Raw genomic sequence first — 25,707 nt, forward strand, 5'->3', positions numbered from 1 at the left:
AAGGTAAGAATTTCAAGGTTAAAATATATCTTCTCCTGGAGTTGTAACCTTCTCAAACTGTATGTTTTGCAACACAGAGCAACATGCAGCTACTGAGTTATGATTTCTGCAGTCCAGTTGCCAAGGATGCAAAATAATGTGCAGTCACAGGCTGTTAAGAGTCTGTTCTAAAAGCCAATTTGATGCCTGTTTTGGAATGTGCTGCATAAGTTGTCAAATTTAAGCCTTGGTTACCCTTGTAAATGTAGCTTCCAAAACATATTCTGCTCAAATTCTATTATGCCCACCAGCATTAAAAAATGAAAGTCATTCAAATAACGCATTTAATTAATTAAAATCAGATATTAAGTTTTGTAACCAATAAAAATGTTGTACTTGACATCACAGTTAAATAAACATTTTTATTTTTTAACATGTAATCCTCCTCCTCCACTTTGATGAGTATTAATCTGTGACATTTATCACTAGTTATTTTTGCTGATGTCCAACAAGATTTTCTGAATGAATTTGATTTTTATGTCTATTTCAGATGTTTGGTTCCCAGTCTCAATTAAATGTTATTTGTAAATGAATAATATTGTGAATCTTTTCTAGCTTTAGTTCCTAACTCATTGGGGGAATAATCAAGGTTTAACATCTTGTCAACGACAGTTTCATTGGAAACAGAATACAAGTTCCAATTGGGAAGGCATGGGGACTGAAACTGTCCATGTCTTTTCAAAGGAAATGACCAACATTCACACCATTCAATTTTGAGAACTTACAGAAAACTAAATCTGGATAGCTGGATGGGGTTTGAACAACCATGGTATGACTTACCACAGCATATCACCTTTTTCAGTAAACTCATTAGATATGCTTCATTTAATTACATGAGGATGTAATTTCAGATGGTTATATCAGATTTCTATTTTCATATCAGTTTGAATAGAATTTTCTGTTCTCCATTTTTATGTTTCTCATGATTCTACACCATAAATTTGTAATCCCTGTAAAAAAACCATAAGATGAGTGCTAAAAATCCCCCAATTTTACATTCCTTCCTTGTAAGTTTTACTTCAGTTCTACATTCTTACTTGCTGTCTCACTTGACTCCATCTCGTTTTCTTTCTACTGACATTTGATGTGACTGAATTCGTTCTACACCAAAGAGCCAAAGAAACTGGTACACCTGCCTTGCATAATATCATGTAGGGCCCCTGCAGGCTTGCAGAAGTGCTGCAACATGATGTGGCATGGACTTGATTAATTACTGACGTAGTGCTGGAGGGAACTGATACACTGAATCCTGCAGGGCTGTCCATAAATGCCTAAGAGCATGAGGGGGTATAGATCTCTTCTGAACAGTACACTGCAAAGCATCCCATATATGCTCAATAATGTTCATGTATGGAGTGTTTGGTGGCCAGTAGAAGTGTTTAAATTCAGAAGAGTGTTCCTGGAGCCACTCTGTAGCATTTCTTCATGTATGGGGTGTCACATTGCCCTGCTGGAATTGCCCAAGTCTGATGGAATGCACAATGGACATAATGTATGCAGCTGATCAGATAGGATGCTTATGTACATGTCACCTGTCAGAGTCATATCCAAACATATCAGGGGTCCCATATCACTCCAAATGCACATGCCCCACACCATTACAGAGCCTCCACCAGCTTGAACAGTCCCCTGGTGACATACAGGATCCATGGATTCATGAGGTTGTCTCCATACCCATACATGTCCATCTGCTCAATACAATCTGAAATGAGACTCTTCTGACCAAGTAACATTTTTCCAGTCATCAACAGTCCAACGTTGGTGTTGACGGGCCCAGGCAAGGTGTAATGTTTTGTGTCAGGTAGTCATCAATTGTACATGAATGGGCCTTTGGCTCTGAAAGGCCATATCGATGATGTTATGTTGAATGGTTCACATGCTGACACTTGTTGATGGCCCAGCATTGAACTCAGCAGCAGTCTGCAGAAAGGTTGTACTTCTGTCATGTTGAATGATTCTCTTCAGTTGTCATTGGTCCCGTTCTTGCAGGATCTTTTTCAGGCTGTAATGATGTTGAAGATTTGATGTTTTACTGGATTCCTGATATTCATGGTACACTCGTGAAATGGTCATATTGGAAAATCCCCACTTAATTACTACCTCGGAGATGCTGTGTCCCATCGCTCATGTGCCGAATATAACACCACGTTCAAACTATCTTAAATCTTGATAACTTGGCATTGTAGCAGCAGTAACTGATCTAACAACTGCATCAAACACTTGTTGTCTTACATAGACGTTGCCAACCGCAGTGCCGTATTCTGCCTGTTTACATATCTCTGCATTTGAATATGCATGTCTATACCATTTTGCACCATGGATTCTGGCTGGCAAAGTTAAGGGAATATTTTAGGATATTTCAGAGAGGGGAGACTTGAGAGAGGAAATGCTGATGTAATTCATAATTGGCATTGTCAACACAACTTCCAACATTTAGCTTCACCATGCAATAATGATAAAACTACTGCTAGGTTGTGGCAGCAATGGAAGAATAGGACAGTCAATGTGAAATGCTTTGGACCGAGTCAATACATGATGAAGAGACCTTTTCTTGTGCCACTTGTAACTGAGACTCATCTTTTTGCATGTATTTATCAACAATATCGATCATAAACCTTTTAAATTCCAACACTGAGACTCGAAGAATCCACTTGGTCAGGATCAAGAAAACATTGGTCATTTCTGGCTAGTGAGTTCTTATTAGCTGGCAATTTGTTATGTCACCCAGCAGCCAATACAGCCACCTCACCACACTAACAGACCTTAGCCTACAAAACATTCGAAAGTCCTACAGCACGGGATTATAAAGTATAAACTCTTCTCCTCATAGGTAACAATTTTATGAACACATAAAATCAACTGACATACCAAACTGCAAATCCATAAACACACAAGAAAGAAATTTCAAAACTTTACATCATCTAATAAATCTATTAGTAAAAAAAGTGATTTTTGCCACTAGTGATACTGTAGAGTATATAACTGAAAACACTATCACTTCTGCTAATGATGTACGAGATAATTGAGGCATTTCCAGCATACTACTGCCACAAATTATACCTAAAAGCATGCTGTCCTTTGAGTGTTTTTTCATTTTATGCTCACCTCAAAAATAGAAAAAATTTAAAGCCTACATGGTGGAATAAAATGAAAATTTTGAAATATGGTGAAAACTGCTGGATTACATCATCTCAGATATTTGTAACATCTTGAATGTTTGATTTCCACCTGCATCCAATAACTGTATAGCAAGGTAATGTCACACAAATGCAGTGGCTTCTAGCTTATGGAGTAATAAACAAAAGCTTACTTGGCGGCTTATTCCAAAGTACAGCTGATGTGATTGGTGTATAGCAAGTGGATTGCCCACAGAATCCATTTAGGTTTAATGTATATGGTTATACCATATAAGCCCTTCACTACCAGCACTAATTTTACTTACAGCAGCTCTGCACAAAGCCTGTCCATGGAATCTGTAACATGTCATGCCTCTATTGACTGCAGCCAATATAGGCTACTCTATTTGCTATGTGCTGCATCACTGTTAATGGGATGTGATCAGTGAATAGTTGTACAATGACTTGTTTGTCTTTGTTGCAGTATGCAATGGTGTTTAATGCACTGTAAGGGGAGACGGATCGTTACAAATATAACTGATGTTCAGACAGAGAAACACTGAAATCACAGCAGGCTTAACTTTATTTTATATTCATTTGTGTAAATAAATACATCCTGCGAAGGAAAACTTGTGTGGGTAAACATGCTTTCACAAAACCTGCTGTTTTCACTACAGAAAGCAATGAGCTCGAAGTGCAAATGGTGTACTGTGTAGTTTATTAAGATGGCCTGCACATATAAATAAATATTCACCCCATCCCTGTGTGACAAAGATATCATGGGGAGGTATTATTATCTGAGTAAGCTAACAGAAAATTGGAGGCTAAACTATCATCATTTATTTCATGTACCTCATTTTTTTCCCTCAACCAATCTCAGTGTCTGTTGGTCTTTTGAGCAGAGATGATTAAGACACATGAAATTGCATTTTCCCAGTATTGTATTAATTAAAAGTTATTATATGTGGAAGTTGCAAGTTTTCATTTTCCTACTGAGCTTTGTCCTAACCTCCACCTCCCAATGTGATGAGGAATTGCATTTTTAAATGGACTTTCTGAGAGAAAAAGTCAAAACAAAGAGAGCCCAGCTGCCACAGCCATGCTGGCAATGTTGTACATCATTGAGGAGACAGGGTGAATATTAAGCTGTACACCAAAACTCAAGGGAATTAACATTGAATTAATGTTCCAGAACTGCCACAATGTTTCTTAACATGCACACATCCACACCTGTGCATGTTTCTGAGCATACAAAGTCTGGTGTGGCTAAATGATAATTACTTCAGCTCTGAATCTCTCTTCCCCAACCACTATATCTGGTGCCCTATACTAGGGCGCCACTATTGGGAGAGATTAGCAAGTTTGTAGTAATTTAAAATGATTATGTGATTTTGTAAATTTTCTGTTATACTAATTGTTACCTTTCTCTGTTCCATTCATGAATGGAATTACTATGTTATCATAACGAGGATGGAAATCACACTATGTGCAAACGATTCAACATAATCAATTGGTGAATTAATTCTGGAAGGAGTGCAAAAGCCAATGAAAGATAGGAAAATTCATGACCACGTTGTGTGCATGGCTGCGTTTAGTAACGTTTCTGCCAATAGTGATCATAGTACCTTCCCTAAACCAATTCCCAAATTGAAGCATTCTCGTAAAATATGCAGACATTTGAACAGAACATTAATTTTATGGAGATGTGCGCATACAATTGAACTATGCCAATAATATATTTTGATATGTGTTGGCGAGGCACCACTGAATTGGTTTTCAGTGGTATCTTCACTATTACAAATGGAATATTTCATTTTCAAAAGGATTTGTTTATTTAGCCATTTTGTAAAATTCTCGAGAGATGAGTACACAACTTAGGCACACTGTTTCCAGTCCATTGCCTGATAGCCAGGCACAAGATGTCACCAACATGGATGTGGCAAAAATGAAATCGAAACTGAAAATGTCAGTTCCAGTGACGACAACCAATTACCCTTTTTCACTTAACATTGACACAGATGACAGTAACATTACAATTCCAAGTGATACAATAATGACAGTAGATGAGACAGGGTCACAATTTTCTCCAGGGAGTATTTTCCCCCCCGGTGAAAATTTAGCATGTGACAGAGCGTACTTCTTTGCTTTCCACACTCACACCTAATACAGACATACAACATGACTGGACAGAGTGCACTGGGCACACTGGAAACCCTCATTACAATGTAAATGTTACAAAAGTTATTTAAATAAAGCTTCATGGTTTCAAGAACGAGTTTAAGGAAGAGTAAAAAAAATTAATAATCTTAATGAACAAAATAAAACACTTAAGCAATGTTATGATGAAAAATTTAATGATTTTTCAAAATAACAAAATGAAAAATTTAATGTGTTTTCAATGCAACAGACAGATACACAAGGGAAATTACTTGAACAGCAAAAGTAAACTCTTGATGCTTTCCAAACTGACATAACACAACAGTTCAATGACTTGCCAAAAGATTTGTGTGGTGATCTTTCAAATGAGCTATCAGATAAACTTGTAAGTATGGGGAAAGATCTAAAACACAACTGCTCGCTAATTTGTCACAAGATATAAATAATTTAAGCCAAAAAGTGTCATCAGTAGGTAAGACACAAGAACAGTTCTTGGAAAAGGTGAAGGAGATATCTAAGGCTCAGGCAAAATTAAAGCAAGATCAGTCACAATTGCACCAGAATATAAATACACTCAAAGTTACCACTTATGGGTTGCAAACAGTACACAGATGTCTACCTCAATAGGTGCAGTACCTGTCATTGCAACTAGGTAGCATAAGTTTAAATACTCAGTTCATAAGAAAGGATATATAATGACATCAAGGAAATAAAGGACAGAGCAAAGGCTGGTATGCTGAACCAAGGCAGCACCTTGACACAGAAGGTAGACCAGGAATACAAGGGTTATGTAGATGTGATTGAGGAAGCAATGAAGGTACAGAAGGCAGAACAAAGAGCTGAAATAGATTGGTAGTTGAAAGCATTGGAGGAAAAACCATGGACTACCATCATTAGTAACACTGAAAAGGAAAGGAAACATTCAACCCTAAGTAATCAGATGTCAACTGACAGGATAGATAATCCAAACAACTGTCCGCATTTGAACCCTAAACTATCAGGTGAAATAAATCGCAACTATAAAATGCAGCAGGCACTGCTAACTTCTGTCCCTGTTGCACAGAGGTGTGTGGAATATGATCCAATACATCAAAACAATGCCACGCCAACAACAGACAGTGCTGCATGCTGTTCTACTTTGCTCGTGGATGAGGACTTATTACAACACTGGCAGTTTCCAATTTTTTTCTTCCAAAGGTAAGCAAGCAAACCCTGTCATGTTCATAAGACACTTCTGGAATGTTTCACTAAGGAACTGGACTGAAGCACAGAAAATATGCTTTGTGGTAGTTTATACACAGGGTGATGTTTTGCTGTGGGTCACTGGCATGGCAGAAAACTGTCACACCTACGAACAGCTGGAAAGCACATTCCTAGACAAGTTCTCATCCATTGCAGGACAAGAGAGACTGAGTCATGAAGTGTTTAACCTGGCTCCATTCAACAGTAAACACGGAGGGCTCATAAGAGAGTCCAAGTAGCATCTAAATAAAACACTTTACTGGAAAAATCCAATGTAACACATAGATGCCCTAAAAATTTTGGAAAACTGACTACCGGCTATAATACGTGAGTAATTGATCACCACTCCTGAGTACAATGTAGAGAATTTCCTCTCGGTTCTTGATTCCATTGATCTTATCTATAAAGAGAGATCTGCGCAAATGCAGAGTGACAGTGCGCAGGCAGACCCCACAAGAACTAACAACTAACACAGCAGGAATGGCAATAACAACCAACACCGCTGGCAGCCATATCCCCCTCACAGCAAGACCAACAGGAAAAAATCTGGTAGTGGAAATAGACAAAAATTTAAGCAAGGATATAGAAATAACCAAAGACAGAATTTCAGTCAGCCATGATTTAATGGCCAGAGTGGTTATAGTCAGATAATGCACTATGCACCACCAATCACGGGCAGTGACCCAAATGGCAACTGGCAAGGGCAGAACATAACCAGTTGATGAAATAATTTGCTACCACCTGATTATAATCAGTATAATCAAAATTACATTTTGAATAGTGGTCAGGGACAATGAAATTTTGAACTGAGAGCTGCACAAGATACTAACTGGTGAAAGCAGACACATAATGTGCACACAGTTGAGGTTACCCCTAATTGGGATGTGAATGCTCAACGTAATTTGGAAAATTCGAACCAGTCTTGATAGGCCCCATTCAGTAACTGGTAATAGTGGTGGGGTACAGAACTAGTTTAGGGCTGCCACAAGTTTCCCCGAGTGAAATTCCCTGATTTTCAGACAACTTTTAGCATTTTTCCTTGACAAATTTTGAGATCTCAAAAATATGTATGGACTTCTGTATTTCTCCCCTGCATGAGTGAAAATCTTAAGTACTAATGTCATCATCTTTTGAAATGAAATTCTTTAGATGGAGAAAGCAAACCACATGGTACGTTTCATTAAGACCATTATTGTTATTTTATTTCAATAAAACAAAAAATATTTGGTGACAAAAAAAAAGGCATTACATTCAAGTCACAATACAGATTTAAAATACCTTCACTTTTTTTCAGTAATAACCTCAGCAAAAAGTAGGCCTCTTGAAAGAAGTGTGTGAGGCAGGAAATAGTTGTGTAAACCAATACTACAGGTGACCGCCAATAAAATGTTGGTTCCACTATGTTTGTTATTGTCAGTTATTACCCACTGTGTTACATCTACTATTTTACAACTATAGTGTGATTTTTCTTTTGAGAAATGTATGAGTACGTAGTGTACAAACCAGCAGTGACTGCCACTGTTTTCTTTTTCTTATCATCGATACTCTCTAATACATAAACTACTTTCGAAGTGCTACGATAAATAAAATGTCTATAAAATGTTGCACTGTACAATGTACTTGTGGTGAGACGGTTCTAGTTCCTAAAATCCATTGCCCGTGGCCTCTAGCCTGCTGTGGAGCACCACAGTCTTCGGTCCATGGATAAACCACAAAAATCCACAGCATTAAGCCACACATAGACAGACCTGGCCTGCGGACAGATCGGTGGGACTAGATCCGACAGGCAGGGTCTGCAGATTAGCGGGAGAGGACGAGCTTCTGATCGGCAGGCCTGATAAATTAGAGATATCCACAGAAATGGCCTCCAGTTTCGGCTTGTCATAGAAATCCACTCGAGTGGCCAACTATTCATGCATCACTGACAGCCTGTCGATGAAATGTGACCGTGTTGATCATTCCGTGCAACAAATAAATTGCTCAAACACTCTGAGAATCAAAGATAACAAAGATAGCTAGCAAATCACCATGTAGATGGTCATTGAGCCACAAACAGGCATGTAGAAAAGACAATCACACTCTGAGAATAAAATTTTTGGCCACAGCCTTTGTTAGAAAATGAGAATACATACATACATTTACTCAATCACTCAGATACAATTCGTGCACACCCGACTGCCATTTTCAGCCAATGCGTCTACAGTCTCTGAGAATTAGATGCAAACAAACCAGTCCTCACGCCTCCCTGCCTCTAGTCGGCAGCTGCCAGGCTAGTGGCAAGAAATGGTGGCAGTACTGACTGCAAGCTCAGGAGAGTGGTAAGGAGGGGAGAAGCAGCAGGTATGGGGGAGTAGGGAGGCAGTGCACATACTCAGCTGGGCTCAGCCAGCGACAATGCTTGACATCTCAGTACACAAACCATTTATCTAGTGAGACAAAAAATGGTATTTTTCAATCCCCCCACCCCGGCGGGTTTGGAATTCCCCGATTTCCAGAACTTGTGGCAACCCTGTAGTTAAAAGCTGTTTTCTTAAAATATGATATATGTGGTGATATCAAAGATGAGATGTATCAGGAAGATATTACCAAATGTGTAGATAAAAATGAAGACACAGTGCAGGCAGTAGTCAATGCACAAAAACTTGGTATAAGGGTTCCGACAGTACTTCACCCGGAGCTACCGTATTTACTCGAATCTAAGCTGCACTTTTTTCCGGTTTTTGTAATTCAAAAAAACCACCTGCGGCTTAGAATCGAGTGCAAAGTAAGCGGAAGTTCTGAAAAATGTTGGAAGGTGCCGCCATAACTAACTTCTGCCATCGAATATATGTAGTGCTACACAGGCATGCTTTGCAGGCACAAAAATAAATACTGGTGCCAAAACCTCTGCGTCAGTAAATAAATTAAAAAAAGGTGGAAGATGAGCTTATTTCTCCACCCCGAGTTTCGACCACTGCATTTTTGTACATTATACAACGAAGTAAATACAAATTCCGTATTGTTCATCTTTGAATGCAGCAGCATTTCAGTGTACTATGAAAATCCGACTGGCAAGACTGTTTGGAATGTTTGTCAATATGGCCAACTCGACATTCTGAATTTTTCCCTACCTGTGAGCAGAGATGGTTGCTAATAGGAACTTTTATGAACTGTGAATCACATGCAGTATTCTCTTCACCATAAGAATAATAGGAATATAAACATTTTGCCATGTATTCTTTCGTGTTTGCTGCTATCTCATTTAAATCCTGTCTGCCTAATAAACTACGAAACTAGAGTGAGACAACAGCAAACGCGGAAGAATATACGTATCGTGTCATGTTTATATTCATATTATTCTTATGCCTAATAGTGATACAGTCAGAATGAAGCACAGCAATTGACTAGATTTTTAAATCTAAGATGACTCTAATTTCTGTGCAGAATGTAATGTACTAAAGAGCGGTCTGCAAAGATTTTCAAATGGAGAAAAATTTTTGCTAAACTCTCATTCAGAACATCTTCTATCATAGGCAGTCTATTATTTGGTTCTTGTTGATCATTATCAACGAAAGCAGCAGTGTAAGTAACAACAAATAGCAGTCTCTTGTCATTGTTTCGCTAATGAGACAATAGCTCTCTTTTTTTTTATTATTGTAACTGGCAGTAGCGCGCACAAAAGCAAGCCATGCCATGGGCGGCAACAGGCCGTAAACTCTCATTATCAGAATGCGACAAACAATACATGACACAGTACAGTAATGCACTTCCAGCTTAGAGTGACGTAAACACCTAATAATAAAGAGATCGGCACTTATCAGATCAAAGAAAAATAAGCAATCAATTCAAACCAGATGAAGCACGTGAAAAAGGAAGGATATCCGTATAAATACGGACGGAGCGCGTGACGCGTAGCAATGGCTACCTGGTAAACCGTAACTGCTAACCTTATGACTCGAACCAAACTACTGTAGCTGTATCATCATTCATTCGACCTAAATTGTCTCTCATATTACAATGGACCAATTTTGTTTCGATTTGGAGGTGCGGCCTAAAGCTTTTCTCTCCCCTTGAATTTCGAGTCTCAAATTTCAGGTGCGGCTTAGATTCGGGGAATTCTTTTTCCCTTGATTTCGAGTCTCATTTTTAAAGTGCAGCTTAGATTCGAGTAAATACGGTAGTGAGACAAAAAACGAGATTTTTCAATTCCACCCCCCCCCTCCCCCCTCCCGACTGGTTTGCAATTCCCTGATTTCCAGAACTTATGGCAACCCTGTAGTTAAAAGCTGTTTTTTTTAAATATGATATCGGTGGTGATATCAAAGATGCTGTATCAGGAAGATACTACCAAATGTGTAGATAAAAATGAAGACACAGTGCAGGCAGTAGTCAATGTACAAAAACTTGGTATAAGGGTTCTGACAGTACTTCGCCCGGAGCTACCTCGAATATAATTTCATAGAGTCTGTTCGACAAATTACAGAAATTATGATACATACTGGTGCTTCCAGTCCAAAACTGTAAAATGCAAACAGCTGTAGGTGGTAAGTGTAAAGGTGTAAAATTGCAGGCATGGTATCCTATTCAAATTGATAGCTTCCCTTTACAAAGCATTTTGCTTGTGGTTGGAATTCATGGAGAACAATTCAGACATTAGGGTTTTGTTATGAAAGATAAAACACAACAGCCATACTATGTTAGGATGTCTAAAAGCACGGTGCAAGTACAGCAGAAGGATCCCAGATGGCGAAAGATAAGGCTAAAACTGGTGCAGAACAACGATGACAGGTTTAAAGAAAAAGTTAAGATTTAGCATGATTTATTTTTTCACCAGCACCACCCAGAGAGAGTGGTGTGTTTGTTTACCAGAAGATCACATTAATGATGTCATGTTACACACTCACTATGTTTGGAGTCACTGTGGTATCTCCAAGTGCCTTAGTAAGATAAGCACTTATTGTTACTATCCAAATTTAAGATGAAACGTTCTGCACGTAATACAGAAATCTGTTGTGTGTCAGAAGGCTAAGCTTACAAATAAGTCAAAACTAATGAACAACACCTGATACTACCTGAAGGACCCTTGGATGCAGATGGGACGTATCCACAAGGGAAAGGAGGTGTAAGATATGTTGTAGCACTATACGACGGTCTGTCTAATTGTACACTCTGTGGTCAGTGATAGCGAGCGCCATCATCAGATTCATCATGGATTATCTACCCTGAGTAGGAAAGCCGGAAATACTGTTGATGGACAACACACTGTGTTTTACAGGCAACCATTGGAAAGAATTCATGAACACTCATAACATTAAACATATACTTGTATCCATGTTTTCCCTAGAAGCAAGTCCCTTAGGGAATATTTAAAGAATTTAATGGATTTATATGAACTTACACCCCTCACAAACACAAAAGGTGGATCAAATACGTTCTCCATTCTGGCAAGTTGCAAACGATCACCCATATAGCGCAACTGGCTTTACACCTACGGAGATGCTGTTTTGACAAAAGACAAGTAGACAGTTGGGAAAAACCTCTAATCAAGGTCCCTAGAAAGAAAATACCTATCTGTAGTGCTAGCTGAGACCTCTGTTCTCTTTGTGTTGCTCGAAACAGTGTATTTTTTTTGTGCTTAGCACTACATGTTTTGACAATATATTCTCACTGGCAAGTTAAAATATTTATGTAAGTATTTTATGTGCTATTTGCATGTGTGTTGTGCCTTTTTTGCACTGTATGGTGTCATCTTTTTGAGGTTATGGTACAGTACGGTGCCTTCTACATTACAGAGATAAACACATGCACAAACACACTAAAATTTCACAAACAGTATGAATGATGATTTGCATACGTCTGGTTTTCTGCATAATGGAGATAGCACAGCATCCTATAACCACAAAAAGACAGTTGCAGTGCAAGAACAGCAGCACAACACAAAGATACTAATGTAAATATTTGATCATGACGATGAGAAATTCTCAAAACATGTCGTGCAAAACACGAAAAAATATATAAGTAATACAGTGTTCCAATACCATATTTAAAGAATGAAGGGCACTTGCATGTTTTCCAGAAACATTGATCAAGATGAACGAAATTCCGTCAAATGTTCCTGCTTCGCCGGCACTTCTTGGAGAACCAGTTATACAAAATGTTAAAACTGAAGACATTCTTAATTGTTCTTGACACCACATTCCTTTGCAACATCTTGTTTTCTTTTACATGTCTTGATTATATGCATATGATGAAAAAATTTGATCAGCTTATTTCATTGATTTTGGTAACACAAATTTTGGTGCTGATTGGCAACACATTGCAGATAATTAGTACCAATTTTGATAAACAACAATGTAATAAATGCTGTAAATTACCTAAGTTTACCTAATTTGAAGAAAAATTATCGTTGGTAGGGAGTGCTGCAATGGGTCCACTGGTTAAGAATCTCGTATGCAGCTTTATTTCACTGATATATGTGTAACAGCAGAACATGCTTATTTATACCTATGCCATCCCCCCTCTAAAGTGTGCCAACGTAATGTGCATGCATCATTTTTATCAATGAGTACAGCATGTGACCCCCAAGTATCAGCTCTTGTCCTCAGATCCTTGCACAGAAGAGAGAAAATTTATTAATTATAAATGTGACTTTTACAGGGGAACAGAAAAGGAAATGATTAGTAGTGGTACAGAGTACCCTCTGCCAAGCAGTATATGATGGATTGCGGAGTATCAGTGTAGATGTAGATGTAGAACAGAGGATAGTGAGATCCTGTTACTTTTCATACCACACATATACAGGGTGATTATAATTGAAGTTAAACTTTGAAACTGCTGTAGAAACAACACCACTGTTCAGAATGATGCCAAATTGCAACAGGATATTATTGGAGAAAGGGGTAAACGTATGGCACAAGAAAAATAAATAGTTACAAAATGTACCAATAGTGGTCAACTACAAACAACAAATGAATCATACAACAATGCCTAAGGTGTACACTTTATGTTATACAACATGGGTGTATAGGTGTGATACTTTGAGTTATGTAAGCCCATCAGCCACGGTAAGGTCATATCACATGGGATGGGAAAAATCAGTTTTTAACTGTCCTGAGGCCAAAAACTGCATAAAAAGCATAAATCAAAATCAAATTGGATTATTAATTTCCATGTGACTGGTGCAAAAAAAGTTCAGTATGCTGTTCACTGTTTCTGCAACAAGCTGAAATCGAGAAGCAGCATGTTCCACAACTCATCAAAGTGTTTCCAGAGTCACATTCAGATTGTGTTGCGCAATGCATGCCTTCAAAGCAGCTAAGTTTACAGTCAGAACACTGCACACAATGTCTTTCAGATAGCCCCACAGCCAAAAGTCACACGGAACCATAAGCACTTGTCTCTTCCAAAAAATATGGCCCTATGATAAATGAAGCTGTAAACCCGAACCACACAGTGACCTTTTCAGGATGAAGTGGTACTGGTTGATTTGTGCATTGATTTCCCGTTGCCCAGATTTGAAAATTCTGTGTATTGGCATATCCTGTCAGATGGAATTCTAAGGCAAAGTTAGAAATTCTAAGGCAAAGTTCTCTCTTGCTGGCAGTTCAACAGGAAGCAACTCCTGCACATGGGTAATTTTGAATGGATAGCAAAGAAGGATGTTTCATAGGTTTTTACACACAATGCTCACATTTGCGTCCAATGTTCGGGCAATTCTCCATGCACTACACGTTTGCACACCACCACTCATCTCCTCCTGCATTGCTGTGGCCACTGCTTCCACTGATGTCAAATCAATTCGTTTCCTCCCTCTACCAGGTACACCAAAAGAAGCAGTCTTTTCGAATTTCCAAATCATTTTCTCCGGACTCAAGGCAGCCATCAGACCAACTCTTTTTCGAACCTGTCAGGGTCCAGAACTTCTGCAGAGTGATGTGTGCACAGTCATCATTCCTGTAATACAGCTTTACAAGCAGAGTGTGATCCTGCATTGAGACAGTCAAGGCGAATGTCACAGATGTGAAACGAGGAAAAGCCATATACCCAGCGTGTTTTATACCAACTTCAATGGGTCGTGCGCATCACAAGTGTTTTAATTTATGTATTCTGACAAATACAGGACCATCTACTGATCAATTTTCACACTATTTTTTTCCTGCTGCCATACGTTTTCCCCCTTCTCCGATGAAATTACGTTGCAATTTGATGTCATTCTGACCAGTGGTGTTATTCCTACAGTGTTTTGAAAATTTAATTTTAATAACTATCACCCTGTATATGCAACACATTTCTCCAAAAAGTCCCTCAAGGAAATAAAATTACACTTGGATGTATCAAATTTTCACAAGCTTGAGATATATATAGTTTCTTTAAAAGGAACCTAGGACTTATTTTCTTCAACAAGAATGCTACAAGCCTGAACACAAAACGGTCTGCGCATGCATGCACTGATCTCTTTGGAGCAGAATTATTTAAGGCTTTGGAGCTAGTCAGAATAATTTCCTCCAATCAGTCAAAACTAGTTGCAACTGCCTATTGCCCGCAACTCAAACAGCTTTCACTCAGTCACAAATCACAGGAACTGGGAGACAGCCTGTGTTGAACGTATTTGCATGGTTGTGTGTTTTGAAAACATGTTTCAAGCTCAGTGTAACACATCTTTAGATTCTGTACTTCACAGTTTTCAGCTTAATTCACCACATGTGTTTTAACGTATAGCTTGTGGTTGCAGCATATTGAGAAAAGCTCAATTACTTTGTACCCAGGTACCAATTTCAATTTTTTGATGTGTTTTTACTTGCTGTTACACATCTGTGATTTTTTTAAGAACTGATGAAATACATTACCACAAATTACTGCATAAATATATTAGTGTATATTTAAGAGGATTACAATTTTTAATCATATATGCCAATTAAATGTTTTTGCTCATATTTTGGGGGTTTTAATGTTTTCCTCAATTTTGCATTTTTGAAGTCTGGACCACATGAAAATGTAAAATAGGCATTTCACTGATTGAATAACTGACAAACATTTGAGATGAAGTGAGTATTATGTACATCATTTAAATTTAGTTTGCGAGGTATGACATGCACGAAACTCACCAAATCAGTTATATGTAAACTGGCAATTTTAGAATCTTGCTCTCCCTTGGATAAAGTTCTGCAGACAGCCATTGTTACAAATATAATGAAAGATATATTACTTACAAAAACAAATACTTACTTCTTTCTCCAGAGACGAAGTGGTGCAGGTTCTCCAACAGAGTGGCAAGAGAGGTGCAAGTCTCCATGAAGTACAGCTATCACCTGTTGTGTGAAAGATGCTATTCGTGCAGGTACCTGACTTGCTGGAGCCTGCACAATATGTCTGGATCCAGCACCTTCTCCTACTGCTGTAAATGCTGACACCCAGAATTCATAACGATGGTGCCGCTCCAAATGAGAGATAGTGTAAAATGTCTGTTCTGCAGGTATTTCAAAGTTGTCCTTGTCCTAGAGTGTAAGATTACATATTAATCAATAAAAATAGATATCATACTCATAAGACCTATGATATTCAGAGAACTGTGTATAAAGGAGAGGAATAAGGTTCCCATTGATGCTGTAAACATAATTAAAATGCTTTGTAATGAGCGATGCACACAATAATACATTTGCAATAAGGGGTATAACTGTTCAAATCCTGTCCCAATTTTTCTGACTTAAGGTTTCTATGGCTCCCACAATATCTCCAAGTTAAAATTACAATGATTGTTTCTAAATGGTACAGAGCTTTTTCTCTCTCTTTTCTTGTTTTTCATTATGTTTGAATTTATTTCAATTAGTGCTTTATAGTTAATGACCTTAAAGTCAAAGGATGTAAATGATAAGAAGGAAATATCTGTTATTAAGATGTTGCTTTGGACTTGACATTTCAAGAAGAATCAGCTGATATTTGTTGTTGTGGTTGCAGATTCAATGAATGGAGGACATTTCAGTTTCATGCTCATTTACTACATTCCTTTCATGCAACAAGGAATAAATGGGCATAAGCTACTTAGAATAATGGGGGTGTTGCAAGTTTTGATAAAGAATATGACTGACCTTTAAGGTCATAAACCATTGCCATGATTTTCACACCTTAGGTACACATGCTTTTGTTTCAAGCTGGAAAAAAAATGTCAAAAAAAGATGGTGATTATATTCAAAAGTGGCAAATGAATCCGGAATGTTGTAGCTGTTGTTCTATGTATATGGCTTTTACTTTTCTTTTAGAATAAAAATTAAAAAGTTGGAGGCATTACTTCCTGACTGACCCTTGTAAAACATAAACTGATTCTTTGAACATGTTACAAATGTTAAATGGTAATGCAAAATTTCTGTTTGTTGGAAAAGTTGTTCCAGAATGTACACTGATTAGCAAGAACATTATGACCATCAATCTACTATTGATATAAACTCTCCAGGCGATAACAGTGTCACATGGTGAGGAATTAGTGCTAGCACAATCCATGTAGTTGTGCTGTCTGTGTGTAGAGTGGGGAAAGCATGTGATCTATCTGAGTTTTACCAAGGGCAATTTGTGATTGCCCACAGGCTAAGCACAAGCATTTCAGAAACTGCAAAACTTTTGTTGGGTGTTCAAGGAGTGCTGTGGTGAGTGTCTTCCACACATGGCAAAGCCAATGTGAAACCATGTCCAGGCATCACGGGGTTGTGTGACCACCCATCGTTATAGATATCCAACATTGTAGGTTGGTCAGACTGGTAAAACAGGACAGGTGGCAAACTGTGGTGGAACTAACACAAACTTTAATGCTAGTCAGAGTAAAAGTGTGTCTGAACACACAGTGCACTGAACACTTCTAATGATCAGCCACGGCAACTGTGACTAAAATGGGCACGTGACCAATGGCACTGGACAATAGTGCAGCGGCAGACTGTTGCACGGTCTGAAGAGTCCCGATACTTTCCATTAGCACTGGATGATGGCACAGTGGCAGCGTGTTACTTGGTCTGACGAATCGGAATACCGTCTTCATCGTGCCAATGGGAGGGCACGAATCCATTGAATTCCCGGGGAACAGCTCCTTGACAAGTGTACTGCAGGACACAGAGAAGCTGGTGGCAGCTTCATTATGCTCTGGGGACCATTCATGTGGGCTTCCGTGGGTCCAGTTGAGCTCGTGCAAGGCACCATGATGCCCAAGGAGTATCATACACTGGTTGCAGACCATGCACACCCTTTCATGATGATCACGTTTCCCGACAGCATCGGGATTTTTGAAGAAAATGCACCATGTCACAAGACCAGGAGTGTGATGGAGCAGTTCAAGGAACACAGTGGTGAGTTTCAATTGATGTGCCATCGCCACAACAGGCCATATGTGAAGCTGATCGAACACATCTGGGATGTAATTGAATGTGATGTTAGAGCTCATTGGCCCCCTTCCCAGAATTTACGGGAATTAGGTGACGTGTGTGCGAAGATGAGGTGCCAACTCCCTCCAGCGATGTACCGAGGTATCACTGCTTCCATGCCACGATGTGTCACCATTGTTTTTTGTGCTAAAGGTGGACATACTAGCCATTAGGTTGGTGACCTTGATGTTCTGGCTGATCAGTGTAATCTGTAAGGAAGCATAGAGAGGATTCAGAGATGAAGATATAAAGAGAACAACAGCTATAGCACATGGATTCTATTGCATTAAGACATTCTTCTGTCAGCATATAGTGTTTTTAATGTAAGAATTAATGCTGAAAATAATTTTGCATTAAATAACAATGCAATTGCAAATGTAGCTGCAACAGAGATACAGAGTTTAGATCTGAAAAGATCTGACCATCACTCAGAAAGCTACAAAACTGACTTCATTATGTTAATGATGTGAGCAGGCCTGGTAGATAATTTTTTGTCTTCACAGTATAAGCTATTTCAACAAAAATTTTGATATTCTAGTGAAATCCAGGTGACCATACTAACCAAACCTATTCCATCCAGTGATCTCACATATACTTTGTACTTCTGTATTCTGCCATTTGGGTATTGTGGAGGTCTCCAAGAGACTAAAACTGTTCTTGAATCCATTATAAGAGCCTTTATATCTGCAGGTTCACTGGGTACTGTAACATATTTGACAAAGAGGGTCAGTACTAACAATAAACACTGCCACATTTTCATAATTTATTTTACATATTGACTGGAGGCTTGAAGGGAAAAGAAGACAGATGAAGGAAAAGACTGACAAGGTTTACGAAATGAGGGGAATTACAGAAAAGTTGCCCAGAACCCTGTGTCATGGAAGACTTACTGGACAGGTTAAGAAGGAAAGTCTGATTGTTGGTGGCTACACCAGAGAAGATTTGAATACTTGAGAACTCCAAGGTGGAATTTAGGGTAGTAAGCAAGGCAAAGATTACCATAAAACCATTGTGCAAACTATTCTAGCTCGGGCAAAATGTCGACAGAATGGACCTCATTTCAGGACATTATTTTAGGAAGTCACAGCCTTGTCGAAGCAGCTGATTAATACATTCAAGACCAGGATAGTACTAACTGACAAGAAATGAAATCCTTACAGCAATACCAGAATTGGATGTGATGACCTGGGAAGTCTTTCCGAACTGGGCTGACTGGCTCCTACCCCTGTGGCCATCATAAGACTTGCCTGATGCAGCTTCCTACCATCATCTATACCAGGCCTGTAACTGGCAAAAAAAAATACTATCAAAGGGAGAGTCACCTATGGAATGACATGTTGTGTACCAGCTGTTATGTAAACACTGTTTGGCCTTCTACACTAGAACGACTCCCACCAAGTTATCAGTTAGAATGAATGGGTACAGACAGAGGCTGTATACTGGTACACAAAATCCTGTTGCAGAGCACACTTTACAACATTACAATCATGGCCTTGATACCTGTTTTACCACACATGCCATTTGGTTTCTCTCCCCTGACAGCAGTTTCTCAGAACCCCACAGTGGGAATTGGCATTATAACATGTGCTTGGTTCTCACAACCCACCTGGCATTACAACATGTGCTTGGTTCTCACTACTCATATGGCAAAAATTTATGTTAATTTCTATGGTCTCAGCATTTCTTTCAGTAAATATTCATTTTCTTCACTCCCCTTTATTTTTCTATATCTTTTGTTTATTTTCCAACCTGCCTAATTTTCTCACCACCCTTGCCTGTCTACCACATATAATGCTCTTAGCATTACTCTCTTATTGACTATTGCAGACTGTTTTTTTCCCCTCCAATAATCTGTGTCTTGCTTATGACCCTTTCTTCCACCTTTAAGTTTTCAGGTTTTCATATCTTGTCTGGTGCAGGCAATAACAACCATTCTTTCCCTCCCAACCCTTCCAGTAAGTCTTCTCTGACTTAGGACTGTGTGTACTTTTCTGTAACCCTCTCCATTTCCTAAATGTTGCCAATCATTTCTTTCATTCCTCTTCCTTTCCCTTAAACTCTTTTGGCTATAAGGAGCCACTGGCCATGAAAACTTCTGCATTTCCACATCTTTTATAGATTTTTTTTCCTGCTGCCACCAGGTACGTAGATAATTTTTATTGATACTATTTTACATTTTCTAAGACTGATTATTTTTCTTGATTTATTTTATATATTTTTCCATAACAATACAAACACATCTATAGATATCATCAACATGACAGTGTAAGGATCCTCACAAATCGTTTGGACAATGTATGTATAAGAAGAATGATTTCAAACTCTCAAATCACTTGGCAGCTAAGGAAGGCAGGGAACTTCCATTGTTTAACCTTACAGAGATTTTGAAGATATTATTATTTGAAAGATCCATATACCTCACTTGTTAACTGACATTATATTAACTCAGTAGTTGCTGTTTTAAGATAATTATAATTACTATTTTTGTTACTTCTTTAGGGCAACAGTTTGTTTCTGAAGATATGATTATAATGTCATAATATAAGCTGTGATTAATAAATCATTTTGAAGCAGCTGTTGCAATTTTCATCATTTGAAAAGATTTCAAACTTATCTCAATCAATTAATGGTTTTCAAAGAGAGATGTAAGCATTGATGTTGTAGCTCTGTGGAAAAATGTGATACCTCCATTCTTTGCAGTGAACAGTGAGTGATTCCTGGCACATGTGGCCACATCCTCTGCAATGTCTCACAGAACAGCAGCTGAACTCTCATCCCCATGTCCACTTACAACAACTGATCTTCGACCAGCTTCACAACCTGGGGTTCGTTTGTAACTGAATAATTCATTTGACCTAACATAAAATATGACTGCCGTACTTAGTCACAGGCTTGTCTGGCATGCCAATACAGAAAGGTCTGTTTCCATATGCAGCTTCCTCTCAGTTACTATGATATACGATGTGCATGATTTCGGCATGCGCACCGTGACCTCATCAACACCCTACCACAATCAGAAGGCTAAAAATACTATCTGCAATAACTGACTGGGTCTCATACTGGGATGGATCGTGCCTCTGAAGGACATAACAGTGGAGTCCACCGCTTGAGCTTTCATCAGTGCATGGATGTCTCACTTTGACTGCAAGGAAATAATTACCTCCATTACTAAGGGCCCAGTACAAATTCTCTCAGTTTGATGCACTCTGCCACATCTGTGGCATTACCCACCATCATACAACCACAAACCACCCACAGAGTAATGAGCTTATAGAGTGGTGACACCATACTCTGAAGACTGCTCTCATGTGCCATGGTGGACTGTGGATGAAGGCATTTCCATGGGTGCTGCTCAGCATCCATATGGAATTTAAGAAGAAGCTATGAGCTTCCATTGCAGAAATCTTGTACAATGAATCCTTTATGCTCCCAGTGGAGTTTATGCTACTCTCACCAACTCCCAACCCAGCAGACCTACTTGTGTCAGTGCAGTAGATGAAGCTCCACATCCACAATTTGAAGGTGCCACCATCTACCACACACAGTGCTCCGAAAACCTTAGTACACAAGGCATAGTCAGGTTGTGACTATGTAATGCTGTGTAATGCCATAATCTGGCCACCAGTTCAACTGCCCTATTCCAGCCCATTTCCCACTCTCAACCCATATATCTTTGATATCTTGCTCAATGAAAAAACAATGATGGTCTCCTAGCACAGGTTCAGACCGGCATGGGTCCTTCTGACACTATCGCTACATGACCATACCAGAGGCCAGGATGTCTGTGAAAGCAGCCATGTCATATACCATCTCTGCTGCAATCAATGCACAGCTTTTTATATTTGAATGAATACCAACCAGCAGTTCACCAAGATGAATGGTCATCTATAAACTATGGCCAAGGGCAAAGATGACAACACTGTGGCACAACACACAGCTGAACATAGTGTGCTTGATTTCAATGACTGCTTCCCAGCTGATGAGAGTTATCCTTACACCATATTCTCGGTTCCTGAAATCATCCAACCTACAGTAGCCTACTGTCACCACACTCTCCACCCAACAGTGTTCACCTCCTCTGTCCTAGCACCTTCTTCCAATTCACATCCGCTCGCCCTCATTGTGCACCACTTTCTGCCAATTCACCCACAGGTTGTGAAAGGGAATGATCACATAGGCTCATTTGGGAGTAAAAAATACTTTGGTTCAGTGGTAGGATAGTGGGTAAATGCAGTCAGTCTACAGTGGAGAATGCTTATATTACACCTGTGCATCTCCTTTTAGAATACTACTCAAGTGTGTAAGGCCCATATCAAATAGGACAAGCTCAGGTTATTTAATTATTCAAAGACAGGCAGCACTAGTGGTCACAGGTATGTCTGTCTCTTAGGATAGCATCACAGAAATGCTGAAAGACCTGAACTGGCAGATGCTTGAATATAGATGCCAATCATCCCTCAAAAGCCTACTCACAAAGTTTCAGATACCACTAATATCTGAGGAGTCTAGGAATATACTTCAGATCTTGTGCATCACTCCTGTAGGTACTGCCAAGACAACATTAGACTAATTACAGAACTCACAGAGACATTTAAGCACTAATTGTTCATCTTACCATGCCCCATACCTGACTGAAATAGGAGAAACCCTAACAGGTGGTACAATGCCAAATGCCCTCTGCCATGCACCTGACAGCAGTTTGTACAGTATCTATGTAGATGTAAAAAAAAAATTCTCAGTGTTCACTATTTGACCAAAAATATCCATACACCCCTATGTAATGCAGAACAGACTACTGTAAGTCACGAAATGCAGACCTGCCAGTATAAAAGGAGATGGGGAGTACTGTCTTGTCAGTAGAGAATGTATAATAGCAGAATGTGATGGTCAGGTGAGCTTAGTGACTTCAATTGTGGACCAGTCATTGGATATCACCTAACAAAACCATCAGGGATATTTCAAGCCTTCTAAAGTTACTCGAGATGGCTGTTGGTGATGTGATTGTAGTAATATGGAAATGAAATGGAACAATCACAGCTACTGAAGGACAGGGGCCATTGACCATTGCACAGAATAGTTACAAAAATCACATAAAATCAGAAGAAGGAATCAGACCACCTAGCACTATGGCTGTATGTAGAGAGTGAAAATGAATGTGATACTGATCAACAATTCAGTAACCACACATTTCTGTAGCTAATGGTGAGTGTCACTCAAGGTAGTGTAAAGAGTGGCATCGAAAGAGTGTGTCCATAAGCTGAAAATATTTCTAGCATAATTTTGCATTGTATCTATTTTCGACTCAACATCTCTTCTATGTGGTGAGTAGCAATCTATTCTTTCCATATTGTTGTTATTCCATTCTGGACTTTTCATTGTTCAGTTTATTATTTATTTATTTTCAAAGCCAAGATTTCAGAGTCAATTACCACCATCTGACTGGGAATATTCCATGGTTTTAGGAGTCTCTTGTATCAATCTAGTGTTTTCAATATATATACTCAATAACTTACGAAATTAATAATACTAAATTTCTCCCGGGCTCAAAACTGTCCAGTTCTGTTGTTCATCATCCTTGAACTAGTATTCAAAATCATCATAATGTAGTATCACTATTTATTTGTCTGTCTACATTCAGTGATCCATAAATCCCATCATGAATGAGATTCTTCATGGTTGCAGATTGCATCAAATTATGCATTAACTAGCAGAAGGGATGACTGCAGGCTACTTCTTTAAAGTATTAATAAATAGTTGTAAGTAATGTTAATTTTTTTCCCTTTGCTAATTGTGAGAATTACTTCTAGATTACATATCATGCTACACCAAAGTTCCTGTCCTTTTTCTTGTACCAGTTCATTATATGGACTTCTGTGTAGCCTACTCTCTTATGCAGCTTGCCAGTAACTAATGATATTGCCTGCCCATTTTACGAAGCATAGTTGGACAGTGGCGCTGCCACTTTATGGACTTCCAACTTGCCTGATTTTCTTGTAAGGGTTTACTGCCTACGAAAGCTAGCTTTGCTATGACTCTAGAGCCACCCCCAACCCCACCCCTTTTCTCCTTCCACAACATACTGTGTAATACAAGAATCCAAATTACTGGTGATAATTAAAAAAAGAAGAAAGAAATAGATAATATTTACTTAGAAGTTCAACAACATTACAGCCTTTTGTCTATGTTCTTTAACACACACATCAATTAAATTGTATGGCAATGAAAAAAGAAACAACACAATGACATATCCAATTTAAACCAACAATATTATATAATGACAACGCTACTTGTATAAGATCAGATTTTAATGAAGAACAGTGAAAACTGCCAACATAGAGCTGTCTGTGAACTGTAAAAAGTATGTTAGATGTACAACATGTCAATATCAAAACAAAAAACAAAAGCTGTGTCTGTCTGTGGTAAAAACCCAGTAAGGACAAAAGCAGCAATGGCAAACAAGATCACAGAGCAAGTTGATGGATTTAAATTTTGATGTACTGGCTAATGTACCTGGATCAAAAACACAAAACTGAGAAGCTCAGTTACCTATACAGCACCATTACATCTGCTCAAAATATTGTAAGGCAAGAAAATTATCTTAAATTTTATAAAGTTATGTCAGTACCAACATGGGAGTATGAGTAATGAAAAGAAGATGAAATAAGGTTACAGAACAAAAAACTGAAATACTTTAAGACCACAGTGAGAAGTAGATACTAGGAAGGAACTGAAAATATCTGATGTATACAAAGGGGTTGAAGAAAACAGCCAAAAATGGATATCCCATCAGTTGCATGTGGAGAAGTCAAGATCACCACTACATTTTTGCAATTCATTCTTCAAAGTAAAAGATGCACCAGAAGACCAGCAAAAAGGTGGAAGAACCAAACATAGCTTCAACAGATCAAGCAAGATGTAATGCATGACAGAAGAAGAATAAAATACCTTCTAAATTACTTCATTACTATTATATCAGCAAAATAGCAGCTACTCTCAAAAATCCTGTTACTTGTCATCTTACAGTACCCAGCTACTGTGTTTATCTAGTACTTCAAATACAGCATTTATGTAACTTAACACAGAATACTATCTATTGCCTATTAAGTGCATAAATATGCTTAATATGAAACCTATTGTAGGAAATCTCTTGTATAATGTAATTCATTTTGGATTAAAGGAGATCATTGAGTTAACGATAGGATCACACAAAGGAAGGAAATTTTGTTAGCTTGCGGAGTTATCCTTTTACAAAGTAGAGTAAAAAAAAACCACACACACACACACACACACACACACACACACACACACACACACACACACACACACACACCTATGCCTCTACATCATGCTGGCATCATGTAGAGACATTGGCGCACGCATGTGAACACGTGTGTGTGTGTGTGTGTGTGTGTGTGTGTGTGTGTGTGTGTGTGATTTACTCTAGTTTGTCAAAAGGTAACTCTGAAACCTAGTAATTTTTGTATCTTTTGCGTGTGCATATTAACAAGACAACACTCCTGCTTTTTGGTGAGTGGTCTCCTTTAATCCAAAAGTATTTAATATGAAACCATAACATTAATTATGGTAGACTGCTACTCATGACAAAGAGAAGGTGTTGAGCAGCAGGTAGATATATTTAAAAGTAGACTAAGCTATGGGATAAAGTTCTTCTTCAGTTCAGAAAAACACACGCACATTAACACAAGCGCAACTAACACAAGTGTAAATATTGTCGCCTCCTGGTACTGAGGCTTGACTGCAGTGAGTTTTGG

At 38.6% G+C, this 25,707-nt stretch overlaps 1 protein-coding gene across 1 annotated transcript in view; it reads right to left on the reverse strand.

The window, feature by feature from the left end:
* The window catches only part of LOC126234823 (Down syndrome cell adhesion molecule-like protein Dscam2), a 299,567-nt gene that overhangs the window by 100,111 nt on the left and 173,749 nt on the right, over positions 1 to 25,707 (reverse strand). Inside the window, exons 10-11 of the mRNA XM_049943568.1 lie at positions 18,498 to 18,637; positions 15,759 to 16,027 (exon numbers count right to left, since the gene is read on the reverse strand). Of these exons, the coding sequence (XP_049799525.1) occupies positions 15,759 to 16,027; positions 18,498 to 18,637 (409 nt within the window). The remainder of the gene's footprint in view (positions 1 to 15,758; positions 16,028 to 18,497; positions 18,638 to 25,707) is intronic.

The sequence above is a fragment of the Schistocerca nitens genome, chromosome 2 (genome assembly GCF_023898315.1).
Source record: "Schistocerca nitens isolate TAMUIC-IGC-003100 chromosome 2, iqSchNite1.1, whole genome shotgun sequence".
Taxonomy (NCBI): domain Eukaryota; kingdom Metazoa; phylum Arthropoda; class Insecta; order Orthoptera; family Acrididae; genus Schistocerca; species Schistocerca nitens.